This window comes from Podarcis erhardii (assembly GCF_964252035.2).
Source record: "Podarcis erhardii genome assembly, chromosome: Z".
NCBI lineage: Eukaryota > Metazoa > Chordata > Lepidosauria > Squamata > Lacertidae > Podarcis > Podarcis erhardii.
The window spans coordinates 9,216,363-9,243,361 of NC_138504.1; the positions used below are offsets into that span (position 1 = coordinate 9,216,363).

Consider the following 26,999-nt stretch of genomic DNA (forward strand, 5'->3'; position numbering starts at 1 on the left):
GTCTTAGACCCAGGGAGGGATGCATGCTCTTGGCATGTCAGTATAAGTCTGGCAGGCTGCTGGTGGGGGTGCCCCTGGCTGGCTTAGCCCTCCTAGGCCCAAAGCAAATGTACTTGGCTGCCCCCCTGTGCACGAGCCTGGCTACGGTGACTAAATCAATACTTGCATGTTCGGCAACAGGATGCCTCTAAATGCTAGGCTCTGGGGAGAAACAAGAAAAAGCCATCCCTTCTTGTAAGGTCCCTCAGGCATGCAGCTGGGCACTTCTGGAAACAGAATGCTAGACTAGAAAGGTCTTCAGTCTAATTATGCAGAGATGTTGTTTTGCTCTTGTCACAAAATGTATTATAGCCGAGTTTGCTTTGGTGCGATATTTCAACTTGGAACCGTCTTTTTAAAGATGCTTCTTTCAGGAGCCGTGAGAATTGCTGACAAAATCGAATCTGGTAAAACATCAGTGGTGGTCCACTGCAGTGACGGCTGGGACCGTACAGCTCAGCTGACCTCTTTAGCCATGCTGATGCTAGACAGCCATTACAGAACTATCAAAGGCTTTGAGGTCCTCATAGAAAAGGAGTGGATGAGTTTTGGACATCGGTTTGCAATGGTAATTTCAAAAGGTTTTTGAATTTCTCCTCCTATCTATAAAATTTCTGTAAAACTTGTGCCTCCTGTCTATGTAAGATCTGCTCTTTACCCACCAGGATACTAAGCATGACTGATAACATGAATCAGTTTTGGTTGTTATTTTAGTGTAGCTTATTTAGTATCTAATTGTTGGAAGAAACCTAGTTTTTCTGATAACTCTTCTTAATTGTTCTGGGGCAGTTTTTTTAAAAAGCTATTTTAAATACATTTGACAAAAAAAGAAAAAGAAAAAAGGAAGCGTTGCTCCTGACACTCTTTCTTCCTCACTAGCGTGTAGGTCATGGAGATGATGATCATGCTGATGCTGACAGATCACCCATTTTCCTTCAGTTCATAGATTGCGTTTGGCAAATGACAAAGCAGGTAAGGATATTTTTCTAATTATATCTTCTCTGTTTCTAATCCACATAGGAAGTAATGCTTTCTTTCAGAGCAGTGAAATTTTGGAACTAGTTCAGTGCACACAGCAGAGTGAAATAAATGTATGCAGAGGTGAAAACATCTAAATTGGCAGGTTTTGCAAGATCAACATTAAGAAATTACCACAAAGGGGCCTGTCATCCTATGAGCAAAGTTCTCCCCATGGAAAGGCTGCTCCTAGCCTCCATTAACCAAAATGGCAGTTTTCATTAGTTTTCCCCTGCCCCAATAGTCTGATCCAGAGGGTTGTAGGACCCTGGACAACAGCATAGATGTTCGTGTCACTTCCCTCTTCATCAGTAGAAGCCTCAGTAGAAGCCTACATCAGAACAAAGGCCCAACTGTTCATGGAAGGATACAACTTATTTATTGACATGATAATATAACAAAACAAAAATATTTTCTGGAGAGAAACAGAAATTTGAGAGTGAAAATTCAAAGCTTTTTGATTAACTTGAGTTCACATGGAATGGATAACCTTGCTTTTAATATGAATACAGTTTGGGAAACTGCTGTTTGTGGCCTCTCTGTGATATGTTAGCCAGTTTACATACCAAAGGCATTAACTAATGTATACAAACTCTTGTGTTTTGCCTATTTAGGACCAAATTAATAGTGATGCATTCTATTTATCATTGAGGTTTAGAGCAGATTTTATAAAATGGATGATACTTGCATTTCTTTTAACAATGCACAATACCACAAATCTGTATAACTTTCATTTTACACTTAAGTTCATATTCCCAATAAATTGATTTGAGGAACTGTGAACCACATCTCAACACTGCTTCAGCATGATTGTCACAGAGAGCTTATTCTTCCAAAGGCAGTTCCTGGTGCCCTCTTGCTAGATCTAAATTAATTCTGAACTTCTATTATGTAATTCTGTTGTGGATTTAAATAATACTTCTTTCAAACTCCTTTACAAACAACAAAATTCATCTCAAGCTGCCCTTCCTTTATATTTTGCATTGCAGCTTGAAAACTGGGACCTTGTTATACTTTGCTACTCTGCAAAAAGTCACTCACTTATTTTTCTGTGATTTGAACTTTGCATGAATGAGGTGTTTAATGTTACCTTGTTTGTTTCAGCATGCTCAGTTAAAGGATGTTGCTTCCTTTTTGGAAAGTCATGCAACTATTTTTTTGCAGGAGAACATTTTCCAAAATGCTTTGAACACCTGGAAGCAGCAAAAACCCTTTAGGGGCAGACCCTTAACTCAGAACAGCCTTGTTGTTGGGGTTTTTTGTGATCTCCCTTGTTGTTCCCTATTACTTGCTATAAACTGTTTAGTTGCCCTCTAGTAAAGGACTGTGAAATGACTTTGCCAGTTCCACATGTGTACAAAATCTGAATCCAGCAAGAGATTTAAAATAAACATTGAACTGTTATAGCCCTGAGAGGAGAGGAAAGTAGAATGCAATAGAACCAAAAGGGAAAACTGGGACATTGTGCATAGGGCAGACACCTCATATTTTTTCAGAGAACACAATTTCTTAATCTCATCCAAACCATTTATCAATGTCTTGATCCTGAAAGATGGTAAGAGAAAAGAGCTCTCCTCCTCATATAGTTTATTACCCTGTACTTGCAGCAGTTGAAACAGACTCAGTACCAGTTCACAGGGTTTATGGCACCTTTGTCTTTATATAACCACCTATTACAATAGCTGCTGCCAAATGGAAGTGAGCTACATGCTTACATAAAAGGTTATCCTTGACACCGGTCCACACCCAGCAGCCTTCTGGCTTTAAAATAAGTTGATATCTTATTGGGGTTTTAATGCTTGAATATCCTTATAGAAACTGCCGTGAGCACAGCACACACACATAGAGTGCAACTTGTTCTCTTGGCTACAATAGAAGACCTATTTCAAACCTCATTTTAGCAGAGGCAGGGGTGAGAGGTGGTTTAGCTCGCCAGGAGCACATGCATACCCACAGCTGCCATGTTGATGACCACTGCTTTATAGGTTAATTCAAAATGATCGCCTAGATCAGAAGTTATGGCAATGCTTACCTAGCTATATTCCTGCCTTTTTATTGGATGAGATTGTCAAAAGCTTGAGGTGAGGTGGGAAGGAGGGCACAAAAGGGGTGTAAGGATAGACGGGTTCAGCTTATGTGTGGTGGGCACAGCCTCCATCCAGCAGCGCTTAAAAGAGATTGCCACGTATTTTTCTATTGTGGACGCAGCAAAAATACTTAAACCTACATCGTATGCCACTTATCACTGCTTCATACCGTAGGCAAATGTTTTAATAGCTGCCTTGTTAAACTCAGAATTGAATCCACACCCCAACAGATGTAAAAATGTTTCAAGTGACAGCACAGTCGCTGAGGTCTACTTTGGATGAAGCATTGAGCTGACAACTCTTTCCAAGAACTACATTTTGAATGGTGGAGTCCCTGAAAAAGAAAATTCTAATTTCCTAGTGATAGAAGAATCCTTTTTCATTTGCAAGAGCTCAGCACACACACGCGCACACAATTACACAATACCTTCCTAATCTTGATGAAATGCAATTGAGATAGTGTATGAACTCCAGTTGACACTGTCATGTGTGAAAAGTATTTTGTTACAGAAAAGCGCTGCAATAAAATGTAGTTATTTGGATGTGGCTTCAATCCTCTGAGTCCTGCCGCATTAGTCCTCCTTTGCTTCCTTTCATAAGGGAAAGACCTGAGTCTCTTGAATTCACAGAAAAGAAACTAAGAGCCTATGGGAACCTTCCTAAACAACACCCTCCCAATACAGTGCATTTGTCCAGAGTTGCCAAATGCTAGTACAGCACTCTAGTTTTACAATTTAAATGTCTCTTTGACATTTCGTAAACCTTCATACTGCATTTTACATTAGAGATTTCTCTCTCTCTCTCTCTCTCTCTCTGTGTGTGTGTGTGTGTGTGTTCAAATAAAACAATAGGCCTGAAATCTGGCTTACATTCCAGGGATCACACCTAAATCCAAAATTGCGTATAGTCAAAACACATTGGGTTCAACAACGGATGGGATTGCTAAAGTCATTTCCCCCAGAACCTCACCCCTTTCCTACACCCTCTTAAATTTTTAAACAATTTTTTGCCACACACATAAGGCTGAATGTGCACAAGCTTACTGTACTGTTTCCCCTTAACAAAAAGTATAACAAAATATTTTGTTGTTTTAGTTTCCAGCAGCATTTGAATTCAATGAGCTGTTTCTGATCACCATTTTGGATCATCTTTATAGCTGTCTTTTTGGCACCTTTTTATACAACTCTGAGCATCAGCGAATGAAAGAGGTAAAGTAAATCACCCATGTAATGGTTTTACAGGAGCCAAAAAAAAATTTGAAGCTGTTTTGCCTGTTCTGTAGAGCTGAAAGTTTTTTAAATGTCACCTAGAAATGAATTTTCATATTCCTCTTGACATACCAAATAGGCACCAGATGCCACGAATACAGGCAACTTCTCCCCTCTCTTCGAATCCATTAGGTAACATGAACCTCTATGAAACCTGAGGGGAGCCCATGGGACAGTGATAGAGCAAGTTGAGAGTCCCAGCCTCCTTCTCCATCTAAAAGGACATCAAATAGAAAGGCGAAAAAAGCCTTCTGGGCTTGGCAGGCCTTGGCGAGTTGCTTCCAGTCAGAGTAGTCAGTACTGGGCTCAATCGACTAATGTTCTCAAAATAAGGTGGTTCCATATGTTCAGCACATATGATTTTTCTCTAGTCAGGATTTTTCTCTAGTCAGTTGCATGAGAAATATGAATAGTGGATTTTGAAGGATCCTGGGTACAACACCCAGCTAATTTGCCAAATCGTGCTAATTTATACCTCGAGAGAGAGCAGAGGGAAAGCACATGCTAAACTATGTCACCCCGCTTTTCCCAGGAAGAAAAATGTTAGTACAAACATAACCTTTTGTGTTTTGCTATATATCTGACTTTAAGTGACTGATTCAGCACAGCAAATTGCACAATTGCACCACAAGATGGAGCTGAATTACATATTCTCACCAAGTATGTGCCTACCACACAGCTCCCTCTCATGAATGGATAATCTAATGCAGCTCCCTTTTAAAAAATGCAATTTAAGAGACAGTATAAAATTGCAAGATGATGCTGATAAGAATTCAGATTCTGAAACCTTGATTTAATAATGGTTTCATAATGATGTTTGTATTTGGTCATAGAATTTAAAAACTGCTAAGAATAAACCTAAACATGGACATTTAATTAGAAACATAGTATTTAGATAGGTATAGGGGGACTGGTAAAAATAGGTTATAACCCTTTTCTAAAATACTGCCTCGTTGTTTCTGTACATAAGTGTTTTTTCTTTCCTGACATCTCAGTAATTTTCTTACTTTTCAGTGGGTTCCACCCCCCTTCTGATAGCATTCAGTGTTTACCTTTACCATTTTAAGCTTATTTTTCCTTATAGGTGGAGGTAGAAATTCAGTATTTTCCAATGGAAGCTTATTTGATAACGTTAAATTTGAAAAATCATAAGAAATTATTGTTGCATCAAAATATTGTCAGTCTTTTTCTTAAAAGGAAACGAATTTGGGACCGTGATATCTCTTAAAACAGAAACTCAGTGCAAAATGTAGGGCTTGTCCACACTTCCACTTCTTCTGTGACTAGAAAGCAGGAGTCTGAGCTGTTCTCCACTTGTCTCATGTTTTGCCTGAGACATTTTGCCTTTGCACTGCCACTTTCCCCCAGAAAACTGCTCTTCAGTGCCAAATTGGAGCAAATGTCAATCCGGAGACAACCCGATTGATGTTTGCTCTGATTCAGTGGTAAGCAGTGGATTTTCCTGGGGGGAAATGGCAGGACAACCAGAAATGTAGATGAGCTCTTAGTAAATTCAAAACCTTCACAAGAGATCTACAAGTTTAATACCGGAGTGGATGTGTTTCCTATTGTGGTCCTTGTAGTTCTGGCATTCCATGTAGGTTTATTGAGGATTCCTTGGTGAAAATAAATGTTTCCCTGGAAGATGGTTTGTCCATTTTTGCCAATCTTCCCCAGCACTGTGGCCACTGTGGGAAATTGTGAGGTTTTGTTCTGTGTCTGTTTACAGGGCAGGGTATTCTAGGTTGCATTCTAAAGACAAACAAGTGTACCCCAAACAGAGAACCTACCTAAGACGATGCCCCAATGCACACAAGTTCCACAGAAGATGTTCCTCAGCCAACAGATTGATGTAAAAATGCTTCCTTAATAGTTAGAGGTTTGAAAATATTTTCATTATAATTGTTTACAAGTATTATTATTTTTCCTTCAGGAGATCAGCACAAAGACAATCTCTTTATGGTCCTACATTAATAGTCAGCTTGATGAATTCAGCAACCCTTTCTACGTAAACTACGAAAACCATGTCCTATATCCAGTTGCTAGTCTAAGCCATTTAGAATTATGGGTGAACTACTATGTACGATGGAATCCACGAATGAGACCCCAGGTATGCATTTGTTTGCTTTTCAATTGAATTTCTTTTGCCATTTTTTTTAAAAAAGGAAATACTAAAGAGGTCTAGAAACCATCAGGGCTTTGATTGTTTGGTAAAATAATCAAAGGAATGTGATTCTGTCCCTTTCATCTTTGACTGGAGCAACATATTTTTAAACAACTGGCTGCTGCTCAGAATGGCCAGTTGGAGGGCTTCAAAATTTTAACTGGCCTTGATAGCTAATAATTATTTGTGATAGCCTGCAATCCTGCCCACCCCCACAAATCTGGGACATGCAGAGCTTTAGCCTGCCACTGTGTGCTACAGAGATGCTTGGGAGCAGTGTGAGTATTGCTACTTCCAAGTGCCTCCAAGGCACTCCCAATAGTTCCCTGCACATGCTATTCAGTTCCGCGGAAGAGCAAAATCTCTTTCCATCCAACATAAAGTGATAGACTCCCTTTCCCAGCCCCCTCCAAAATCCTTCAAGTTCTAGACAATGTGTGGAGAACTAGGGAGGGAGGAGGGACGCACCACAAAGTGCAGCTCTTTAACACATTGCACACATATCACCATTTCATTCATTTCATTTATTTTTTATTTTTTTGCTCAGCTTTGCTGTATTTTGTGGTGATCTGAAAGTTCTCTCTGTGGCAGATTTTCACATGTGCAAGCTGTCAGATGCTGACCAAGCAACCATGAATCAACCTCAGATCTGCTGTGAGGGAATGTTTCCTTGATGGCAGTCGTGTGTGCTTTCCTTCTTGGATTTGTGACTCAAGTGCATCATTTTGGTTTATAATTTGTGCTGATCTATGATTACTAGGGATGCGGGTGGCGCTGTGGGTAAAACCTCAGCGCCTAGGACTTGCCGATCGCATGGTCGGCGGTTCGAATCCCCGCGGCGGGGTGCACTCCCGTCGTTCGGTCCCAGCGCCTGCCAACCTAGCAGTTCGAAAGCACCCCTGGGTGCAAGTAGATAAATAGGGACCGCTTACCAGCAGGAAGGTAAACGGCGTTCCGTGTGCTGCGCTGGCTCACCAGATGCAGCTTGTCACGCTGGCCACGTGACCCGGAAGTGTCTGCAGACAGCGCTGGCTCCCGGCCTATAGAGTGAGATGAGCACACAACCCTAGAGTCTGTCAAGACTGGCCCGTACGGGCAGAGGTACCTTTACCTTTACCTTTTACCTATGATTATTAGCCTTCTCATCTGCCACCTTTAGCAATGGGCAAGTCCCCATCTGTGTCCCCACTCATTTTTTCAGGGACCAAAGAAGTCTGTGGCAGTCCTGCAGACACTGGAGGCCAGGACCCAGGGATAATATAGGATTAAAACTACCCTTGCCTAGTGCAGTTCACTCAAACAAGTCAGTATTCAAAACCTAGGATAGGCAACTGTGGGTAGCACAGTGCTCCAATTTACCTGGCCGTAGCTGATTTTATAGCACCCCCCCTCTCCCCGGTTTCAGTTTGATGCCCTTCTAGGATTATGCATTGTTCTTCTTTGAAATATGTATCTGCACAGTACACAATTAAAAGTTACTGGGATAGGATCCAATTGAATTTCCCAACCTTACTAGGGCTGAACATCTGAGCTGGTCATCTTCCTTCTACTCAGCTCTTTTAGAAGCCACATTTTAAGGCTTCAACTGTTACCAGTTAGCACTTTTTACCTTTAGGTTTTGTGTTGCTGTAGAAGGAGGAAATTTTGGACACGAAAGCTGCATAATCACTAATTGTCTCATAGGACCTATTAAAAAAAGTCTCATTTTGTTGCCAGATTGGATTATCTGTTTGTGCTGACTCTTCTTTTCTCTCCCTTTTCTAAAAGCAGACTTACCTTTTACGACTGCTAGTAAAGGTACCTAACCCCTCTCTCTGGAACACCTTAGCACCTTCTGTGAGAGAGTATTTTTCAGCTTTTCTTTCCTCAGGGTATTCGTTCAGAAATCAGTTAAAAATGCAAATTTGCAAGAATTTTATGTTACTGATAAGATGAGAATTTTCTAAACAGATCTGGTCAGTAACTTTGAATGCCACCAATTCTAACCATAATGAGGATTGTGCCCATGTGGTGTAGAATTCTGGGTTGTAATCATTGCTGGTCCTACTCAGAATAGACTTACTGAAGTCAATAGACATTAGTAACTTGGGTCCATTAATTTCAGTAAGTTTACTCTGAGTAGGACTAGCATCTGATAAAGCCCTCTGTCTTGGTTCTTACTAAAAGTGCCAAAACACTTTTGTACGTTCTGGCATACAAAATGTTCTGACATTCCTTTTTTGTTGAGGAATGAACTAAGTACTCGATAGGGAGATGTTGGATCAAGGCTACTTGGAGTGTGGCAATGTGCAGAAAAGTCTTCTGTGCAGGAACGATCAGGCAGCCTGAGGTCAGGTCATAACATAAGAATTGCATCCCCATCTACCCATAGTATATGTGTTATGCATGTTTCAATAGAAATAGGGTGTAAAACAAAAAACAAAAAATCCTAGTATTTACATACCACAGCTATAGACAGATAGTTAAGTCATATGTTGTAAGCTTCCTTGAGCATGGTCTTAACTTCGGAAAGGCAGTATGCAAATAAAATGATTGATTGAAAAGGAGAAAACCATTTATCTGGCTTTTGCCATCAAGCACTTCGAGCTAAGGAAGGAGCCCCAGAATTAACTGGAACAGTGTGGCACTGGGGGAGTTTGTATCCCACCAACAAACCTGCCTAAGCCATGCAGCTAGATCTGCTGTGTCTTCACTGGGCCTGTGGCCATACCTGTTGCAGAGAGGTGGGCAGAGGGGCACTTGAAACAGGACACTGTGTCTTACCAGTGCACAAACGGTATCAACAAGTGACCTGTGGAAGTGCCTCACAGAAGCAAGTCCTTGCTCTCAAGTCTCCCAGGTGAAAATAATGCTAGTTCCATCAGTTCACTGAGCAAAACCACAGTCCCTGTATTCAAAGGCTTTAAGCTGAGGAGCTGCTGAAATGGCAGTTGCTTGCTGTAATGAATACTTGACAGGAGAAACCGATTTGAGAATGTGGCTACAATCTTATGCATGTTTACTTGGGAACAAGCACCATTAAACAGTGAGACTTAATTCTGAACAAACATGAACTGTGTGAGTAGGACAGTTCGAGTGTGCTCAAGTTCCCCTATGCGAGAAGGGAGCAGCAACAGAGTGGAACCATTAGTGATGTCATCTAGATCTAAAGGTGGAATTCTGTGACTCAATGGAGGACTGAATATTTTGTCAGCATTTTTATAGTGAAAAACAAAATGGGTGAGCCTCAAAATATATATAGTGCGCCATTTACTACCGTATTTTTCACTCTATAGGACGCACTTTTTCCCCTTCAAAAATGTGTGTGGAGCGAAGAAGCCATAGCCCCGCGACCCTCTCCCGGCTGGAGAGGTGACATGCAGCTATGGCAGGAGCCTCTTTAGCCGAGCGCCACCTCTCCAGCTGGGAGAGCATGTGCAGGGCTAAAGAATCCATAGCCCCGCGACCCTCTCCCAGCTGGAGAGGTGACGTGAGACTATGGCAGCAGCCTCTCCGCTGCCTGCCTTTCCGCTACTCCCTGACCTGGGCTTCCCCCCGCCAGCCCCAAAGAGCAGGTCGAAAGGAACCTGAAGCCTGGAGAGCGAGAGGGGTCGGTGCGCACTGACCCCTCTCGCTCTCCAGGCTTCCAAGGTAGCCGCCTGAAGGCGACTGAATGCACCTTAAACGGCACCTTGTTTTAGAGGGGGAAAACATGAGGGGGGAAATTCTCCCCCTCTCTGCGCAGCGCCTCCTGCCGCTTCACTGAAGGGAGAGGGGGAGATTTTTTTTTCTTGTTCTCCCCTCTCTAAAACAAGGTGTGTCCTATTGTCCGGTGCGTCCCATAGAGCGAAACATACGGTAATTTTTAACGTTGCCATTTCATGCCTGTATGTTTAGCCTATGATCATCCTGATTTTCATACTAGTTAACGATTTGCAGCCAATTTTATGTTCTCAGCCTCCCAAAGTTTTGAGTTGTTTCCCCCCCCCCTTGTCTTCCCTGATCTTGAACTACTTTTTCTTTGCCAAAGTGACGACGCTGTGCTTCCATTCCTCAAAACACATTTGCTCGTTTGTTGCTTCTTTAATTCTCAGATTCCCTGTTCCTTTTAGGGCCTCTTAAGCTTGTAAATCGCTTGGGAGATTGAGCTGATATTGACATTTGCTTTTTGTGCACGTTCAGTTTGTATTTCTGCTACGTTTCAGAAGCACTGCTTTTTATGGTAGATTTAAAATGTTGATCCAATGTGACTATGATGCTTTCGTTCATGGGACTCATTGTGCAGTGTTGTTTAGGGCTTGAAATTAGTTCTAGTGGGAATATTTGCTGTTTGAAAGATTATCAAAAGCAACAACTGTAGGACTTCCGGGTTGGTGCCTCCGGTAATGGCGGAATTCCTCTGATTGGGAGGAATTTGCCCCATGGGAATCTGGGTCTGGCCGCCACGGCGAAGGCGGAGACCCGCAAAAAATCACAGGCGGGAGAAGCCTGTGAGCGTGGGATTCGGCAGGCACCTTTTGCGCCTCCCCTACTCGCGGGGAAACCCGGTTTCGGGGGTCCGGAGCGACGTGGGGTGAGTGGCGTGGTGCTTCGAATCGTCTGCTTCTTCCACGGAGCGAAGCCGCATAGCTGTTGCCGGAGAGCACTGACTTTTTCCTGTGGACAATTTGATTTTAAAGTAATTACCCGTGAGTAGAGCTGAAGCGGGAGAATTGGATTTTTAAAAAGTTTAATTTGGCATCGTAACGGGGAGGTTCAAAACAGGAAGTCCGCCTTCCCCTTTTGTAAATAGACTGAAGCAATGAGGCTGCAAGCTGAAGTCTTGGAAAGCCTACTGTAAAGGACTAAATTTCCACTGGTAAAGAACATTAACCCCCCCCTTGGAGGCAGGAGAAGAGGGGGGAAAGTTGTGGATTGAGTATGCCTGCAGGAGAGAGCGAAGAGAGCTAAAATACTGCCGCTCTGACTCTGGAAACGGGCTGCTAGCAGGACTGATGTCTTTTGGAATGCTTATTGACAGTGTTTAGAACGTTCATTGACAGCTAGCTAAATAAGAGAAATACATTGTTTCTATTGTCTCCGGCTGCTTTTAAAAAGGAGTAAAAGTAACTGAAAATTGAAACTAACTTTGGATTGTTGGAAACTGTGTTTAAAAGAGGACATTACTGATTAATATAAATAGAAACTGTTTCCCCCTAGTGGAAGCCTTTGAAACTGGTTGCTTTACAAGAGCTGGGCTAGGGAAATTTCCAGCTGCAAGATAAAGAACTGTGAGACTCTGGGACTGACCTTAAATTTTTTAAGTGTTATGGCAAATGGAAAGGAAAAAACAGACCAGTCAATTGCTGAAAAAACATTAAGGTCTGGGAGGACTTGGCAGCAATCCAGGAGAGGCTCAACATCAGGCCCCTCTGCCTCTTTTGCTGCTGCTTTTGCATCAGTACACTCAAAATCAAGAGGAATGTCGACAGAAGAAGCCTTAGCGGCTGCATTAAATAAAATAAATGATTCACTGGAACAGCTTAACAAGAAAACAGACGCGATAAATGTGAAAGTGGATGTTGCAACCACTAAAAGTGACTTAAATATAGAAATTATAAATAATTTGGGACAAAAGGTGAATACCAATACAGAAATTATCCAGAAATTGATACAGGAATCTACTTTGATACGGCAGACTGCGGAGGAAGCCAGGGAGAAAGCCGTTGCTGCTGAATGTAAAGTAACACAACTTGAGAGAGAGAGAGAGAGTCCCAACCCTACAGAGGCAACTTGATGAACATAAGTTGACGCTTGTCATGATTGAACTTAACGAAAAACAGACGAATTTGAGGATCAGAGCCCTACCTGAATTGGAGAAGGAAAGCTTGACAGATTTTCTCATACAGGAATCTGCTGACTTTTGGGACTTGGACTTGGGCCAAAAAGAGTTTAGAATTGTGAGGGCCTTCAGACTTGGAAGAGGAGGGAAAAAAGAGAAGAATAGATTAAGAGACTGCTTGATCACCCTTCGAATTAAAGAAGAGAGAGTTAGAATCTTGGGTTGGCATTACCAGAAGAACCTAGAAGTACAACAGTTAAGAGTGGACATTTTTAAAGACGTCCCGAAATATATTTTGGATTTTAGGCCTAACTACGGAGATATTGTTGCCCTGCTGAGAAGGAACAAAATCATCTTTAGGTGGGAGTTTCCCCAAGGTCTATCCTTCAGTTTCAAAGGAAGGAAAATAAAAATAAGATCAGTAGAAGATAAAGTAAAGTTTTTGTATAAATATGAAGATCTGCAGAAGGAACTTGGAAAAGAGCCAAGAGCATCGGATAGAAGATCACCAGGATGAAGTTGATCGACTATATGGACTATACGGAACTGGCAGAAATGACTGGCAGAATCCGAGACCAGGGAGAAGAGTCAGTGGAAGAAGACTGGAAAAACTTTAAAGATTATTTACGGAAATATTGTAAATTCAATGAATGTTAGAAAAATGTTGGAATGAAGTTATATGGCTTTAGTAGAAATGTTATAAGGAATTAAGTATAAATAAATTAATAGAGTATTAAAGATGAATGTTAGAAAAATGTTGCAATGAAGTTATACGGCTTTAGTAGAAATATTATAAGGAATTAAGTATAAACAGATTAATAGAATATTAAAGGGAAAATAAGGTTAGAATGTGCTAAGATAATTATAGGATAGAAAACAGAGGAAGATGGGAAGGAATTGCTGAAACAATTAACAGAAGTGGAATACAAAAAGGGAGGTGTGAGGAGGTCGTGGAAATAAGTGAATGAAAGTTAAAATATTGAAATTATTTGATGTGCTTTAAATTGTCTTTGTTTTGTTTTGTTAGTTTGTTAGTTTAATGTGTCAGTGTTATGCAGTGTTTGTGTATTGTATTGTATTGTATTGTATTGTATTGTATTGTATTGTATTGTATTGTATTGTATTGTATTGTATTGTATTGTATTGTTCTTTTTTTGTAGTGTTTAAATTGTTGGAAAAGTAATAAATATTATTTTAAAAAAAAAAAAAGCGACAACTGTAGAACATTGTCCTTTTGAGCCATCAAAGGAATGTGTCCAGACTCTATAAAATAATAGTTCTATGCTCTTCTCTACTACAGAGTTCATTGGACTGGGTCCAGAGCCTCATTTTTTTGTGCTGGATTCAGAACAGCAACTTTTGCCACTGTTGGAAGCTCTTAAGGAACATAATAGTGCCATGCCAGAGGTTTTGAAGGGTGACAGAGTGAGTCCAAGGTTCCTAATGCTGATGTAGCCTTTTTATGTGGAGAAGAGGAGGTTCTCCTTTCTCCCCGTTCTTCAGAGTTGAAAGTGCGATCATGGAGCCAACATTGTTTGTGGTGTGCAGTAGGCCCACACAACAATTTTGTGACCCACCAAATTAAACACAGCTCACCAGTCCCATGTATCAAGCCTGCTATGTGATTGATAACCCTTGTTTTTGCAATCCCTTTCAGCCAACAAAATAAAAATGTGGCGGTGGGGCTTCCCTGCATGCCTTGTTAGTTGCTGTCACCATGGTGGATTACAAATTGTGCAAATTTGGTGCACATGCCATTATTATTATTATTATTATTATTATTATTATTATTATTATTATTGTTTTAATTGTCTCACTACAGTCTCTAATCAAATTGGTTTTGCACTGCTTGAGAAATCTGCAAGAGCCTTTTGACCATAAGGATAGTAGTGGTGGTCAGGGCTTTTTTTCAGCCAGAACTCTCTGGAACTCAGTTCTGGCACCTCTCAGTTGGATGCCAGTGCCTTATACCAGAACAAAGATGAGTTCTGGCACCTCTTTTTCTAGAAAAATAGCACTGTTAGTGGTACCATTTTAAACTCTCCAGGCCCTGAGGGAAGCAGATTAGAACTTCCCTGTTGCACCACAGTAGCTACAAAAGCGGGGATAGGATCAGGCTCTACATCAGGCATAGGCAAACTCGGCCCTCCAAATGTTTTGGGGCTACAACCCATCATCCCTAGCTGACAGGACCAGTGGTCAGGGATGGTGGGAGTTGTAGTCCCAAAATATCTGGAGGGCAGAGTTTGCCTATGCCTGCTCTACATCAAGCAATTGATTTAAAATAGTCTTTTTATTCTACTGCTGCTTTTCTTCCTAGTGCTAAAATTGTGATGTTTCTTTTTTAAAAGAGAAGGCCTATAATAGAAGATATACATTCATTGCTGAACAATTTTCTTTTGAATGGCTGTTCTTGAGCAAGTAAAAAGGAAGTGCAAGAATGCACCCTTGCTATCCATACAATTAAGAACGGGTAGTTCTGTAAGTGAGTAGCTATTATACTGCCTTTTATGCTTATCCTTGTTGGTATGGAGGATTTTGTGATCCTGACGTACTTCACAGTGCTGAAAGAACTGGGGGGAAATTGGTGCAGTCTCCATTGTCATTGACATTTATAATTTGAAAAAGAAGGTACTCTAGCAGGCATAAAGGATCTGTGTGGGTTTGTGGTTGAGTTTGTTGGGAGTCAGAAGCTGCTTTGGCTTCATGTAGCCTCTTCCCTTGGTTTTTATTTTTCAGCCTTGCCCATCAAACTGTCATAGCAACCTCACACTTCTAAATCCACAGGTTTATTATAATTACTTACACAGTGGCAGGCAGCAATTTTCAGTATTTAGTAAATACACAATAAATAATGAAATTAAATCCTAGAATCGCTCGCCTAACTTAAAACGAGTACTTCACTACTCAGGTGTGTTAACTGAAAGAACAACTTAAAACAGTTGCAAGGAATATAGTACACTGTGTAATCAGTGGAAATAAGCCCCCAGCTACTTTTGCAGATTAGTTAGTGTATGCTGTATGCATTTTCATCAGACATCACTCTGGGCATGGGAAATGATGACATAGAAAAGAAGCAACTGCTCACATAATCAAATGCCGTATGAACTGACCTGGTAGACCAATTGCCAGTGGTTTAGCAAACTATGCGCTTCCTTGAAACATAACAAACAGGGCATCAGTTTTTTGTTGAAGGCTACTTGAAGATTAAATCGTGTTGGTTAGCAGATGTTTTCCCATTGTGACTTTCCCCCTCTCTTTAATCTGTGTTTGTTTTAACACATTAGTAGAACAACTGATACCTCTATAAGTAATTTAATTTCTGGAATCAAAGTGGAGGGATTCATCTTTTTGTTTATCAGTGCTAATGACTTTTCATATATTTGAAGCCTAATTATCTATAGGAAAACTGGAAGTGTTATTGAGTGATCGCCCAGTCAATTTTACACCAAGATTAGGAAACTGATGGTTCTTTCCAGCCCTGAAATTACTAGATGGAAGCAGACTGGTATTCTTGTCCACCTCTCTGTGCAGAAAACTGAAATAGGTGTGTGGCTGTCTCACTTTCCCATATTGGGTATATTCAGCTGCAGAGTAGAAAATGTGTATTGCTTTCAAAGCGTTGCCTAGCAGCAGACTACAAGCTGTCCACAGTGACACTCATAATTCACTAAAGGGAAATAATTCGCTAAAGGGAAGAGACCTACACTTATTTCAGGAAAGCAGGGTTGCAAAAGCTACTTGAACACAGACCAGGAATTGGTTCACATTTGTTCTTCATATCAGGCTTTAAAACCCTACCTACAAATAACACCCTCTGATATGCATGTTTCTTTGGTCTTTCAGGTGTGAAAAGGGACTGGTTGCTCACTAGTGAAGGAACTGGTGTCATGCTCCAAGGTGTACTCTTGTTGCCTTTATTGGGCAGCTGAGCTCAAAGATGGGCCTTTGAGCTGATCCCTTTTCGCCCCATGCTCAAGAGTTGGTTTACAGTTCCATCCCATGTTGCTTCATGCTTCTCACTTCCCCTTTCCCCAGACAGCCACCAAGAATTTTACACCAGTGTAAAATTCCTTTGGAGAACAAAGCAATGGAGAATATATTCTCGTACCTTTGTAAAAATTTTGCAAAAAAATCAAGGGTTGTCTGGTATTAAAGAATATGGAATCATGTACACAGGTTGTGCCAAATTCATAGCAACATCAGCAGTCTGAAGTCCAGTTGCCCAATTAGCAATTTTGTTGGGAATGTCCAACCCACATTTCTCCTTTTCAGCTCTAGTTTTGCCCTCCACTCCCTGCCTTCCCCCCCTTGATTTTCCTGGAACCGATTTAATGACACTTTAACTGTACAGGTAAAGGTAAAGGGACCCCTGACCATTAGGTCCAGTTGTGACTGACTCTGGGGTTGCGGTGCTCATCTCGCTTTATTGGCCGAGGGAGCCGGCGTACAGCTTCCGGGTCATGTGGCCAGCATGACTAAGCCGCTTCTGGCAAACCAGAGCAGCGCACGGAAACGCCATTTACCTTTCCGCTGGAGCGGTACCTATTTATCTACTTGCACTTTGATGTGCTTTCGAACTGCTAGGTTGGCAGGAACCTTACTGGGTCCTTAATTAATGAAGGGTGCCCAGTTAAAACTGAACAAGTAATATAAATAAGAAATATCACAAAATGTGGGAAAAGAGCAGGATTAGACCAATCCGGGGTTGAGGCCACAGTGTTACTACCATCTTAATATAGGAGGAGGCTAGCTGTGATGAGGTTTTCCTCAGTTTCTCAGTTTCTGAAGAAGCAATTTCCATTTTCTCTGACAGTTAACAATGGTAAACCAGGTAAGAGAAAACTGAAGCAGTATGCCTTTGACATCTTCCTGCCTGTCTTCCTAAGTTTTCCAAGCCTCTGCTATCTGTTTGGTAAAAGGTGTACTTTATTGGAGGGAATAATTTATTCCAGTTTTAATATCCAAAAGGCAATTACAGACAAATAACTTAAGCCAGAGAGTTGACCTTTACTGTGGCTGTGCCTGCTAAGGGAGGCCCATCTTGTCCCTTCTGAGATGGCTTCCTGCCATTGTGCATAGATGCCTTTTCCTGCGTGCCTTTGCCTTTCCAAATTCCCCCAAGTTGTTAATTTAAGTGTAATTGTGTTATCTGCTATCTTTTTTTAAACTGCTGTTTATTTTGTTGGTTTTGTATTGTTGATTTTGACTGCCCTAAGCATTTCTTTTAACGGCAAGCCGGGATAAACCTGATTCTAATGAATGGCTGAATAATAAATATTTAATAGTAGATTTGCATTTCTTTGACTTGGAATACACTCCACCACCCCCCCCCCCCAAAATCTGGCATTTTATTACTCAAACAAAATCTGTGTTCATTTCCATCAGATGCCAATTCATCAGAATCTGAAAGAACTCCTTGTCATCAGAGCCGAACTCCAGAAGAGGGTTGAAGAGCTGCAAAGGGAAGCAGCAACACGTTCCATTTCTTCTTCATCAGACCGAGGATCTTCTCCTGCAGCCACACCAGTGCATACCTCTGTCTGATGCAAGGCTAAAACGGAGGTACACTTCTACTATGGGCATGTTCTGGGCAGTGGAATACTCCACCACCCCTGAGAGTAATATGTCAACATCAACTCTTCCTGCTGTTATGCTGAGGTAAAAAAAGTGCTTCCTTGCGTGTAACGCTGTAGATGGTGGTTGCCAAGGTGTGTTTTTTGTAATGTGTCTTTTTGATGTCTCTAATTGAATTGGCAATTAGAAAGTTAATTTTTATCTTAAGCAACCTGCAACAGACTGCTCAGAAACTGGGAATTCATCTATCAGGTAAATGCTGCAGTGAGAATTTCCATGGAACTGCCAAGCCCACAGTGAGCCAAAACATACCCAGAGACCATCCTTCCTAAAAGGGGAACCCCTCTGGTTTCCTTGGTACTTATTACGTTTTTTAGGGGGGGACCACAACAAATACTATATTTCTTGGGACAGTTGTAGATGATCTGATGCACTTTGAAATGGATTTAATTTTTTAATTATAGCCAGTTGTATATTTTGAATAAATATGCCATTAAAGGATGAGCAGGATTTGCCAACTGTGAGACACTTGGTAGTTATAGTATAATCTTCACAGCCAAGATTGCTAAATGAAGTTTTGCAATTTTTCTGTAGCTATTGTCCATTTATCTACCTGAGTGAGGTACTGAATTGACTTAGTTGTGTCATTCATTGCTCTGTACAAAACTTTAGTTTCAAATGGCCTTTTCACCTAGCTAGATTTTGAAATGTGTAAATTGCAGTTATTTTGTTTATCATATCTTGTTAAAAATCTGTACACACCAAGAGCCTTCGGTTGTTCTTATTGCATACAAGTCTATGCAAGGCCAAACACTCTTCTTAAGCAGAGTTACAGGAACTATTCTTTTCAAATGTTTGGGGGTGGAGGGTAGTAAATTGTAATGATAGTAGGTTTTTAAGGAAAAACTGTCATTAATTGGTTCCTTGAAACAATAAAGACTTGTTTTAGTCCTTTTTGGTTCATTTTCTTCTGGATTTGCAATGCCCATACAACGCGAGTGACCAACCAGCATCATGTCTATTCAAGTGACAGGGATTGGAGTAAGGTGGCTCACAAACCGTGGAGAAGTAGGACTGCACTTCAGCCTACTCTCTGGCTTGTAAAAGGCTAGGCAGAACCACTGGGGGCAGTGAAGGTGGCATTTGCATTGGTGCAACAGTATTCTATTCGGACTTCACTTGTCGCATATTTGCCAAAAAAGGCTCACAGCCACTGCCAATCACCCACCTTTCTAGCCCCTGTAAAGACATCTTTGCTTTGGGATCATGAAAAGAAACTTCCTAAGAGTTAAAGCTGTTCTGCAATGGGGCAGTTTTGCTTGGGGAGGTGGCAAGCTGCCTTTTGCTGAAGGTATTAAAGTGGAGGCTGGAGAAACATCTGTCAGGAATACTCTAGTTGTAAAGCTTGTACTGAGCAGGGGGTTGGATTGGGTGACCTCTTGGGTATCTTGCAGCTCTGCCACTTCAGATGCCACCTTACACTGCCGTATCTGTCCTATTTTCACAGGCTTGATGCTGAAACTCCCTTTTACGTTAAGCTTCATACAAAATTCCCAACTGGCTTTTATTACATGCTCAAAAGAATACTAGTTTTCCCCATGCTAACTTTTTCCTTATAAATCCCATTTTGTTTTTAGTGTCCTAGAACAGAAATACATTTCTTGAAAATTTGCAGTTCAAATGGATTTCAAAAAGGGGGAAACTCTTTTTTAACAGTTGAAGATTTTCACTTAAAATTCTAAAGGATAGCATTAATTGCTAGATACACTGAGTGTGGGGGCATACATTGTTGGTTATATTTTTCTAGTTTAGAAAATAAAACAGGCTTTAAATATTTGGGATTAAGTGTAGAAAACCGCAACTAGTCCCTTCTAGACTTTTTGTTTCCTCGAAGTGCAGCCCCACTTTGCCATGTGGGAAGTTTCAAAAGAAACTTGTGATGTGTCAAGGACATCTGCTGCTCAAAGAAAAATGTCATGAAGTCCCACATAGTGCATGTCATGGCTTTGCAATGTTGCTTTTAGATACTGACTGCCAGATTGTTTCATGTTAAGCCTGCCTTTGGTCTCCTCTAGAGTAGGCAGGGTAGCAACCAGAGCTTTAATTTTAAAAACCAACCAAAAAGGAAACAAGCCTTTTCACTCAATGTAAAAGGTAGAAAAAGATCATTTGTGTGTCTCATTTGAAAGTAGGCATTGCTGCATTGGAAATCTGACTTGATGGTTGCAGAGACAGGTATATGCTTTACAATTCCCCAGCTATTGTTTAAAAAGATTCAAGTTGCCTGCAATTTCCCTCTCCTTTTTCATTTTGGAAAAGAGCTTGCTGGCCTTGCGCTGCAAATGCACGCCCACAGAGCACACACACAGGCACATTGTTGTTGTACAAGTCTTTAATTTTTTTATTGTTTTCCAGTTTGTAGTTCAGCAATCAAGTTCGGATTTCCCTCCCCTGTAATTCTTATATGCACTTTAGCAAAATGAGTCCGCCTTTTGACAGCATAATGCACAATTTTCATCTGGGACAGATCATTTCTGTATTAGCTAAAGAATTGTATGTATTGCTTAAATAAACGCTTGGCATCTTTTGGACACAATCTACTCTCTTAATCTGCTGTCTGGGTTCTCTTCCCCTCCCCTCCCTTTCGCCAAGTTCATCTATTTGCTTTTGTTTCCTTCTATGTTTGTAAAGTTATGCACTTTTCTCTCGGATGAACCTCAATTCACACAACAGCAAACAATCTATTGACAATGATAATGTATAGTAAACAGGGCCATTTGCTGTTAGTTGCATGAGACAGTGACAGCTGACGCTGTGGCCTTAAAACACTTTGCCAAGAAAGACACAAGTTAAGAAAGAAAAGAGCCAAGCCAACACTTAAGTGAGTTAATGTGGCTAGATCCCTGCCAATATTCTCATAATTTTGAAAAATACAGGAAACCACTTTCCCATTCTCTAATTAGGCATCTTCTCTTTACTTGCAAGAATGTGTGTTGTGTATAAATTCAGGGCACAGGAAGGGGTCTTTTATATATATATCTTTGGCCTGATGGAAGACTTTAATGCATGTCACTTGACCTATTCTGGAACATCTGGCTGAGCTTATTTATGTGGCTTTTCAGTGCACAGATAGTTTTAATTATGAACATAAAAACACAAGAGTAGAAAAACAGAAATGGATCCCTTCTGGAGGTGTAGTACTACAAAGTTGGCACTGCTACAGAGAAATCAGCCAGGAAAAGCCAAACATATTGTTGGTTGTGTACAGACAATGGAAAGAAGGTCCCCATGGGGAGAGGTCATAGTTCAATGGTAGAGCACATGCTTTGCATGCAGAAGGTATTGGGTTCAATCCCTGGCATCTATTTAAAAGGATTTCAGATATTAGGCCTGGAAAAGCACTCCTTCCCTCTCTGTTTGTCTCAGCCTCCTAAGGTTTTGGAGACCCACTGCCAGTCAGAGCAGACTGGGCTGAGCTAACTAGATCAATGGTTGTTTCACGTTCTATTAATAGTAATAGTGTAAGCAGAACTCTGCTCAGCAGTTAGCTTTTCTGAAACGCTGCTGTAGGAGGAGATTAGTGGCCACCTGACAGGTCTCATTACTGTAGCTGCCACTTTCATCCCTGGCTGAGTGACTGAGGGTGGGGAGTGGGCAGGTAGCTCTTGGGGCCAGGCTTAGCAAAGGGGACTTCAGTTGCTGATCTAGCACAAAGAACCAGAGAACAGAGCTGCTTGTGTACTTTTGAGTGGAGAATGCAGTCAGTCCCCATTATCCGACAAAGCAGATTTCTTTGGGGATACGTTCAACTACATTTTAAAGTGGTTCTACAGGCAATAGTAATAGTGATAATTGCCCTGTATGCCTAATGCTGAATTATAGTGCTATAACATTTTAAACAGGTGTCTCCTGTTTGATGTGCATTTCTATAGTTTTGATTTTTATATTCTACCTAAAATTTACATTAAGGCATAACCATTTACCAAATTCATATAAAAAGGCTTTGGGGAAGGAAGTAGCTTAAAGGTTAACCTACTGTCTTATCCTGAAAGCCCGATATCTTACTTATTGGAAGTATTGTGAGTTTTTGTTTTTTACACACACACAAAAGAAATCTGCAATACATACACATTTCAAATGACTAAGTGGTTAGTGGGTTATTTTCAACACTCAGATGCACTGTTTTTCAAAATTCAGATCAGTGGCTGGACAGTGCAGTAATAGAAATACAACAAAATCGACAATTTACATCTACAGAAACATTTCCCATCATTGGCAAGAAGAAATAAGGAATTATATTCATTTATCTGAGAAAATGACTCCTAGTGCAAGTACTAGCATCATAGTTACACTTATTATTTCCCCGCTATTTATCTAAAGATGCACTACTTCATCCTACTCTAATCTTTTATGTACTTGACTAAAAAAATTAAAAAAGAGATATGCTATAGTAGTTGGAAATTACCATTATGTCAATTCAGCTGTGTGGTATTGTTAGTATCTGACTAATTTGTGCTCTGCAAAAATTGCAAACCACAGCCTTCCTAAAAAACCTAATCTACAGTACTTAAGGGTAACCTCAAAACGTAGAAGCCCCCCAAACTGTTTCCATGACAGTACTCCACCAGACTGAACGCTCCTTTTCCCGTGGTTTCTACTTAAGTGAAGACCGTCCATGGCACAGCAGGCTTCCAGGCAGAAGCAACTTTCTGTGGCTTCCGTTCTGGTGACCAGTGTATGAAGCACCCTTCAATAAGTAAGTAAGCTGCATTCCTTCTTAGATGTATTGCCCTGCTTTAGTCCCATTGAAGCCAACAGTTAAGATGAGAATTTAGGAGTAAAAGAGCTTATCGTAGCATTGTCATAGAAGCTAAATACATTCAAAAGGTGTGAATTTCTTTAAAGCTACTGTAGGGCTCTTGAAATGCAAGTGGTGAAACAAAAACAGAGCAGAAGGAATTTGCACATTTGTCATCAAACGTCTAAGCTACAGTTTTAAGCACCATTTCATGGAGGCATGTTCCACTGAAATCAGTGGCATCTGCCTCAAAGAGGACATGTGTGAGGTGAGGTGAGGATCTCAGGGCAAAATTTCATCCTAGCTATACCCCTAAGACCCAAGCCAGCTTTAATCATGGGTCATAACAACTGGTGGTTCCATTTCCATTAAGAGATTTATCCAGCCATGTCAGTAGAGTCCAGATGCATAGCAGCATCCCCCGCTATTTCTACCTGCAGATCTCCCTTGCTAGAGCAGGGTGCTAATGTTTCCAGATTCCTTTTAAAAATATATCAGTAAAAATTAAGTTTGTAAACAGTCAAAAGCTAAATGGATCTTTTATCCACAAGAGTTCTTTTTCACTACCTTATGATACAGATGTGTGCATTTTTTAAAAAAGAAACAGTACTCCCTTTTTAATGACTCGCTAACATCACTGATAATTCATAATCATACGGAAGTATTCACCTTGCTACAATGGTGAAAAGTGGGACTGTTAAAAATCACCAACATGGGCCAGATTTTTTATCTAGATTACTTCAGAGCTCAGTAGTTAAGAGTGCATGCTTTGCACCAAAGGACTCTCAGGCCATCCTTGGTATCTCGTTAGAGATCTCAATTAGAAGGTCAGAACCCAAAGTGCAACTAAGTTGGAGGTTTTCAAGCAAAGGACGAACAGCCAACTGTTGTGGGTGCTCTCACTCTAGACTTCCTGCATCAAGGCAGAGGTTGGAGTCAGTAGCTTGCATCCAGCCTTAGTTCTACTCCAAGTAGACCCATTTAAGTTAATGGACCTAACTTAATAATCTCCATTAACTTCAGTGGGTCTGCTTTGCATAGGAATAGCCTTGGTTACAACCCAGTGGCCTACAAGATCACTGGGAAACTAACTGAGCTCTTGATCCATGGTTGCATCACATGTTGTGGTTTAATTTCCTAGCTGAAAGCCCATAAATTCTGTTCCTGGATTTTAGCCAACCCAGGAATTAGAGTCTGACAAAACGAAGAGGAGCAAGCTAACAGTTGAACTGCAATATCCTCTGTCATTGCACAAGAGATTGTGCGACTGCAACCTTCGTGATTGCCCAGTGCAGCAAGCAGACTTGCAGTCCTGGAAATGCAAGCATGTTCTAAATCTGGAGTAAAATAGAGCAAAAAACCCACGTTGTCGGCCCAAGTCTATGGGACTGAACAGGGAAGGGAAATCTTGCTTTTCTTTGCCAGCGGAAGGGCTTGGGTATAGGTTCAAATTCTGACCTGAAATGTCCCTGGATTTTTAAATAGGAAACATTGCATCCACAACAACTAGCTGCATAGGGTTCTGGTAGCAAAAAAATTCAGGATGTTTGTAGAGAAGCCCAGTTGTATGGGGTAATATTCACCTGCTGTCCTCTGTCAAATGAAGACCTACCCCACAGGCACTTGTATATCTTGAGGTGTAGCTACTTAAAGGACTAAACTCCACCCTCCAACATTCATGTAACTTCCACTGTTATCAGTGGAAGCTACATGCTTATGGCTGACAGCCGGAATTTGGCTGAAAGTCATTTCATAAAGGTTTTTTAAATGGTTTGCTTTGGACTGTTAATTTACAGGCACTTCATTTGTTCTCACACCTGTAGTCACTAACTCAGCTGCTTCCCCCCCCAACCTTCATGAAAATCCCTAACTCTAATGTGAAACACCAATTTGAAGCACCCTTTTGTTCTTGTATTCAACCTGACAAAACTCCTACATGACCATGTGAATGTAAACCTACAACTCTTCACGAAGAAAAGAAAAAAACCAGAATACCAGCTACCACAATAAGAAGCCTGTCTTAATCAGAAGAACGCACATTTAAATAGCTTTGGATCCAAATCAAATGTTTGTAAAAAGCTAAATTACAAGCATGTGAGAAGCGTGTGTGTGTGTTGCCATTGATTCTTCTCCAGACCAAGTCTGGGATTCAGACTTTTGCGTTTTCTTGCGGCGGAGGTGGCTCTGCAGTCTGTGGCTCAAGGACAGAATATTTAACTGGGAAGGAAAGAGCGAAAGTTAAGTCAGTGTGAATTAGTCTTCAACAAAATTGTTTGCCTCCTTTGAGCCTGAAAACAGTATCTTACCTTGTGGTTCTTCAGTCACCACCGCTTCCATGTTTTCTCCTTTCACGTACTCTGCATTAAGACCCTCTGAAAGCAACAACAGATGAAAAACATTGGCACTGAAAGACCATCATTTGCAATGGTGTTTAGGAATAAAGGGTTCATGCCTTGAGAAGAAGGAGTGTCATAGCAATGGGTTACAATGGGCACTCCATTCAGGCACAGCAATTATGGCAATGAGAGGATGACTCTTACATACCTGTGTGTGTGTGTGTGTGTGTGTATGTGCACCAACACAGGGCTGTGGGCACCTGACCCAGCTGGGAGCTTGCAGCAATGGTATAAACTGGCACCTGCAGAATGCCACATATACTGAAAAGCAGACCCAGCAGACACATGCAATGGTTGCTTGTGTATTTAATGCACTTTGGCCCAGATTAATCCACATATATTTCAAGTTATTGACTAAAATCTCCAGGTGTACTCAAAATAATCAAGCCTGCCCAATAAAGTGACTAAATGTGTATTACAAGCTGTGAAAAATGCAAATGTTTGCTCCATGAGCAGGGGTAAATAACCTGTGACTACCTAGATTTTGCTAGTACTTCCATCAGTCACAGCCTGCATGGCCAACTGTTCTTTATTTAGTCCTTTCCTTTCCTTTCCTTTCCTTTCCTTTCCTTTCCTTTCCTTTCCTTTCCTTTCCTTTTTTTTCTTTTCTTTTCTTTTCTTTCTTTCTACACTGCTTGCATATGCCTGCTCTCCCTTTGGAGACATAAAAAACAGCAATTGTTATTTTTACCAGGTGATTGTCCTTAGCAGGTTCTGCAGGCAGCACAGAAAAAGAAGCCCCACTCACTTTAGTAGTCGAGTCCCAAGTGCAAACCAAAACTCTTAAAGACACCTTTTGGTATGTAGGATTTTCAGCTGGCGACTACAGTAAGGGAAAGGTTTTGTACTTTTATTGCTAAGCTTAGCTGTTTACACTAATATTTGTTTTTGTTTTTTTAATGTTTTAAAGCAGGCATAGGCAAACTCGGCCCTCCAGATGTTTTTTGGGACTACAACTCCCATCACCCCCTAGCTAACAGGACCAGTGGTCAGGGATGATGGGAATTGTAGTCCCAAAACATCTGGAGGGCCGAGTTTGCATATGCCTGTTTTAAAATGACATCACAGGGTTTTTAAAGCTGCTTTGGGAAGTTTGAACTTAGCCAATTTTAATGTTTCTCTTACATAACAGTCTAGGAATTTTTCAGTCTGCCTGAGCTGTTGCATTAGCCTTGCATGATAAACTTGCCTGTATAGCCAGCTTGTGGCTCTTGGGTTGAGCACACCTGGCTACTTCAATCAAGAACTATCAAGCTTTTAAGCATCTCATAGATATAGATTTTGGGCCAAAGTGTGGCAATTATTCATTTTATCAATCTGTTCTTAATATTCCCCTTTTTAAAAGGGATTCCAGATGTCGCCTTGATGGTTACTCTCAATATAAGTTATGTAACGCGTATTATCTGTTTCCCGCTTTATCCACTTGGTATACTGATGGTGTTCAACACAAGCATTGTTCAAATCGTTCAGAGAACTATGATGGTGTTCCTTTATTTGTTTTTGGTTTTTTGTTGGTATTTACAGCTGCCACACTGAAGGCATTTATTGAAGCATAGGAAGCTGCCCAATTCCAAGTCCACCTAGCTCAGTGTTGCCTGCACTGACTGGCAGTGGCTCTCCAGGGTTTCAGACAGGGGACATTCACAACCCTCCATGGAGATTGAACCTGGCACCTTCTGCATGTAAAGAAGAGTTTTGCTACTAAGCTACGGCCATTCCTTTTTTTGACAATTCATCTGTATTAACAAATTCTTCTGAAGTTCATGCAAGCTACACCTGCCAAAAATTCCCCCTTTGACACACCTATTTAAAAGGTGCAGGGACCCCATCCTGTTATTGGTGGGCCAACCTAA

At 41.0% G+C, this 26,999-nt stretch overlaps 2 protein-coding genes across 7 annotated transcripts in view; one reads left to right on the forward strand and one right to left on the reverse strand.

Moving 5' to 3' along the window:
* MTMR1 (myotubularin related protein 1) overlaps nucleotides 1-18,903 on the forward strand; it is a 53,705-nt gene extending 34,802 nt beyond the window's left edge. For all 4 annotated transcript variants that reach the window (XM_081848024.1, XM_081848026.1, XM_081848025.1 and 1 more), the window contains 5 exons: nucleotides 401-607; nucleotides 919-1,011; nucleotides 4,238-4,351; nucleotides 6,345-6,521; nucleotides 17,764-18,903. In XM_081848024.1, the coding sequence (XP_081704150.1) occupies nucleotides 401-607; nucleotides 919-1,011; nucleotides 4,238-4,351; nucleotides 6,345-6,521; nucleotides 17,764-17,922 (750 nt within the window). In that variant the 3' untranslated portion in view covers nucleotides 17,923-18,903. The remainder of the gene's footprint in view (nucleotides 1-400; nucleotides 608-918; nucleotides 1,012-4,237; nucleotides 4,352-6,344; nucleotides 6,522-17,763) is intronic.
* A 1,423-nt stretch (nucleotides 18,904-20,326) lies between these two features.
* The window catches only part of CD99L2 (CD99 molecule like 2), a 70,734-nt gene continuing 64,061 nt past the window's right edge, over nucleotides 20,327-26,999 (reverse strand). For all 3 annotated transcript variants that reach the window (XM_081848180.1, XM_081848179.1, XM_081848181.1), the window contains 2 exons: nucleotides 25,057-25,122; nucleotides 20,327-24,967 (listed from right to left, as the gene is read on the reverse strand). In XM_081848180.1, the coding sequence (XP_081704306.1) occupies nucleotides 24,900-24,967; nucleotides 25,057-25,122 (134 nt within the window). In that variant the 3' untranslated portion in view covers nucleotides 20,327-24,899. The remainder of the gene's footprint in view (nucleotides 24,968-25,056; nucleotides 25,123-26,999) is intronic.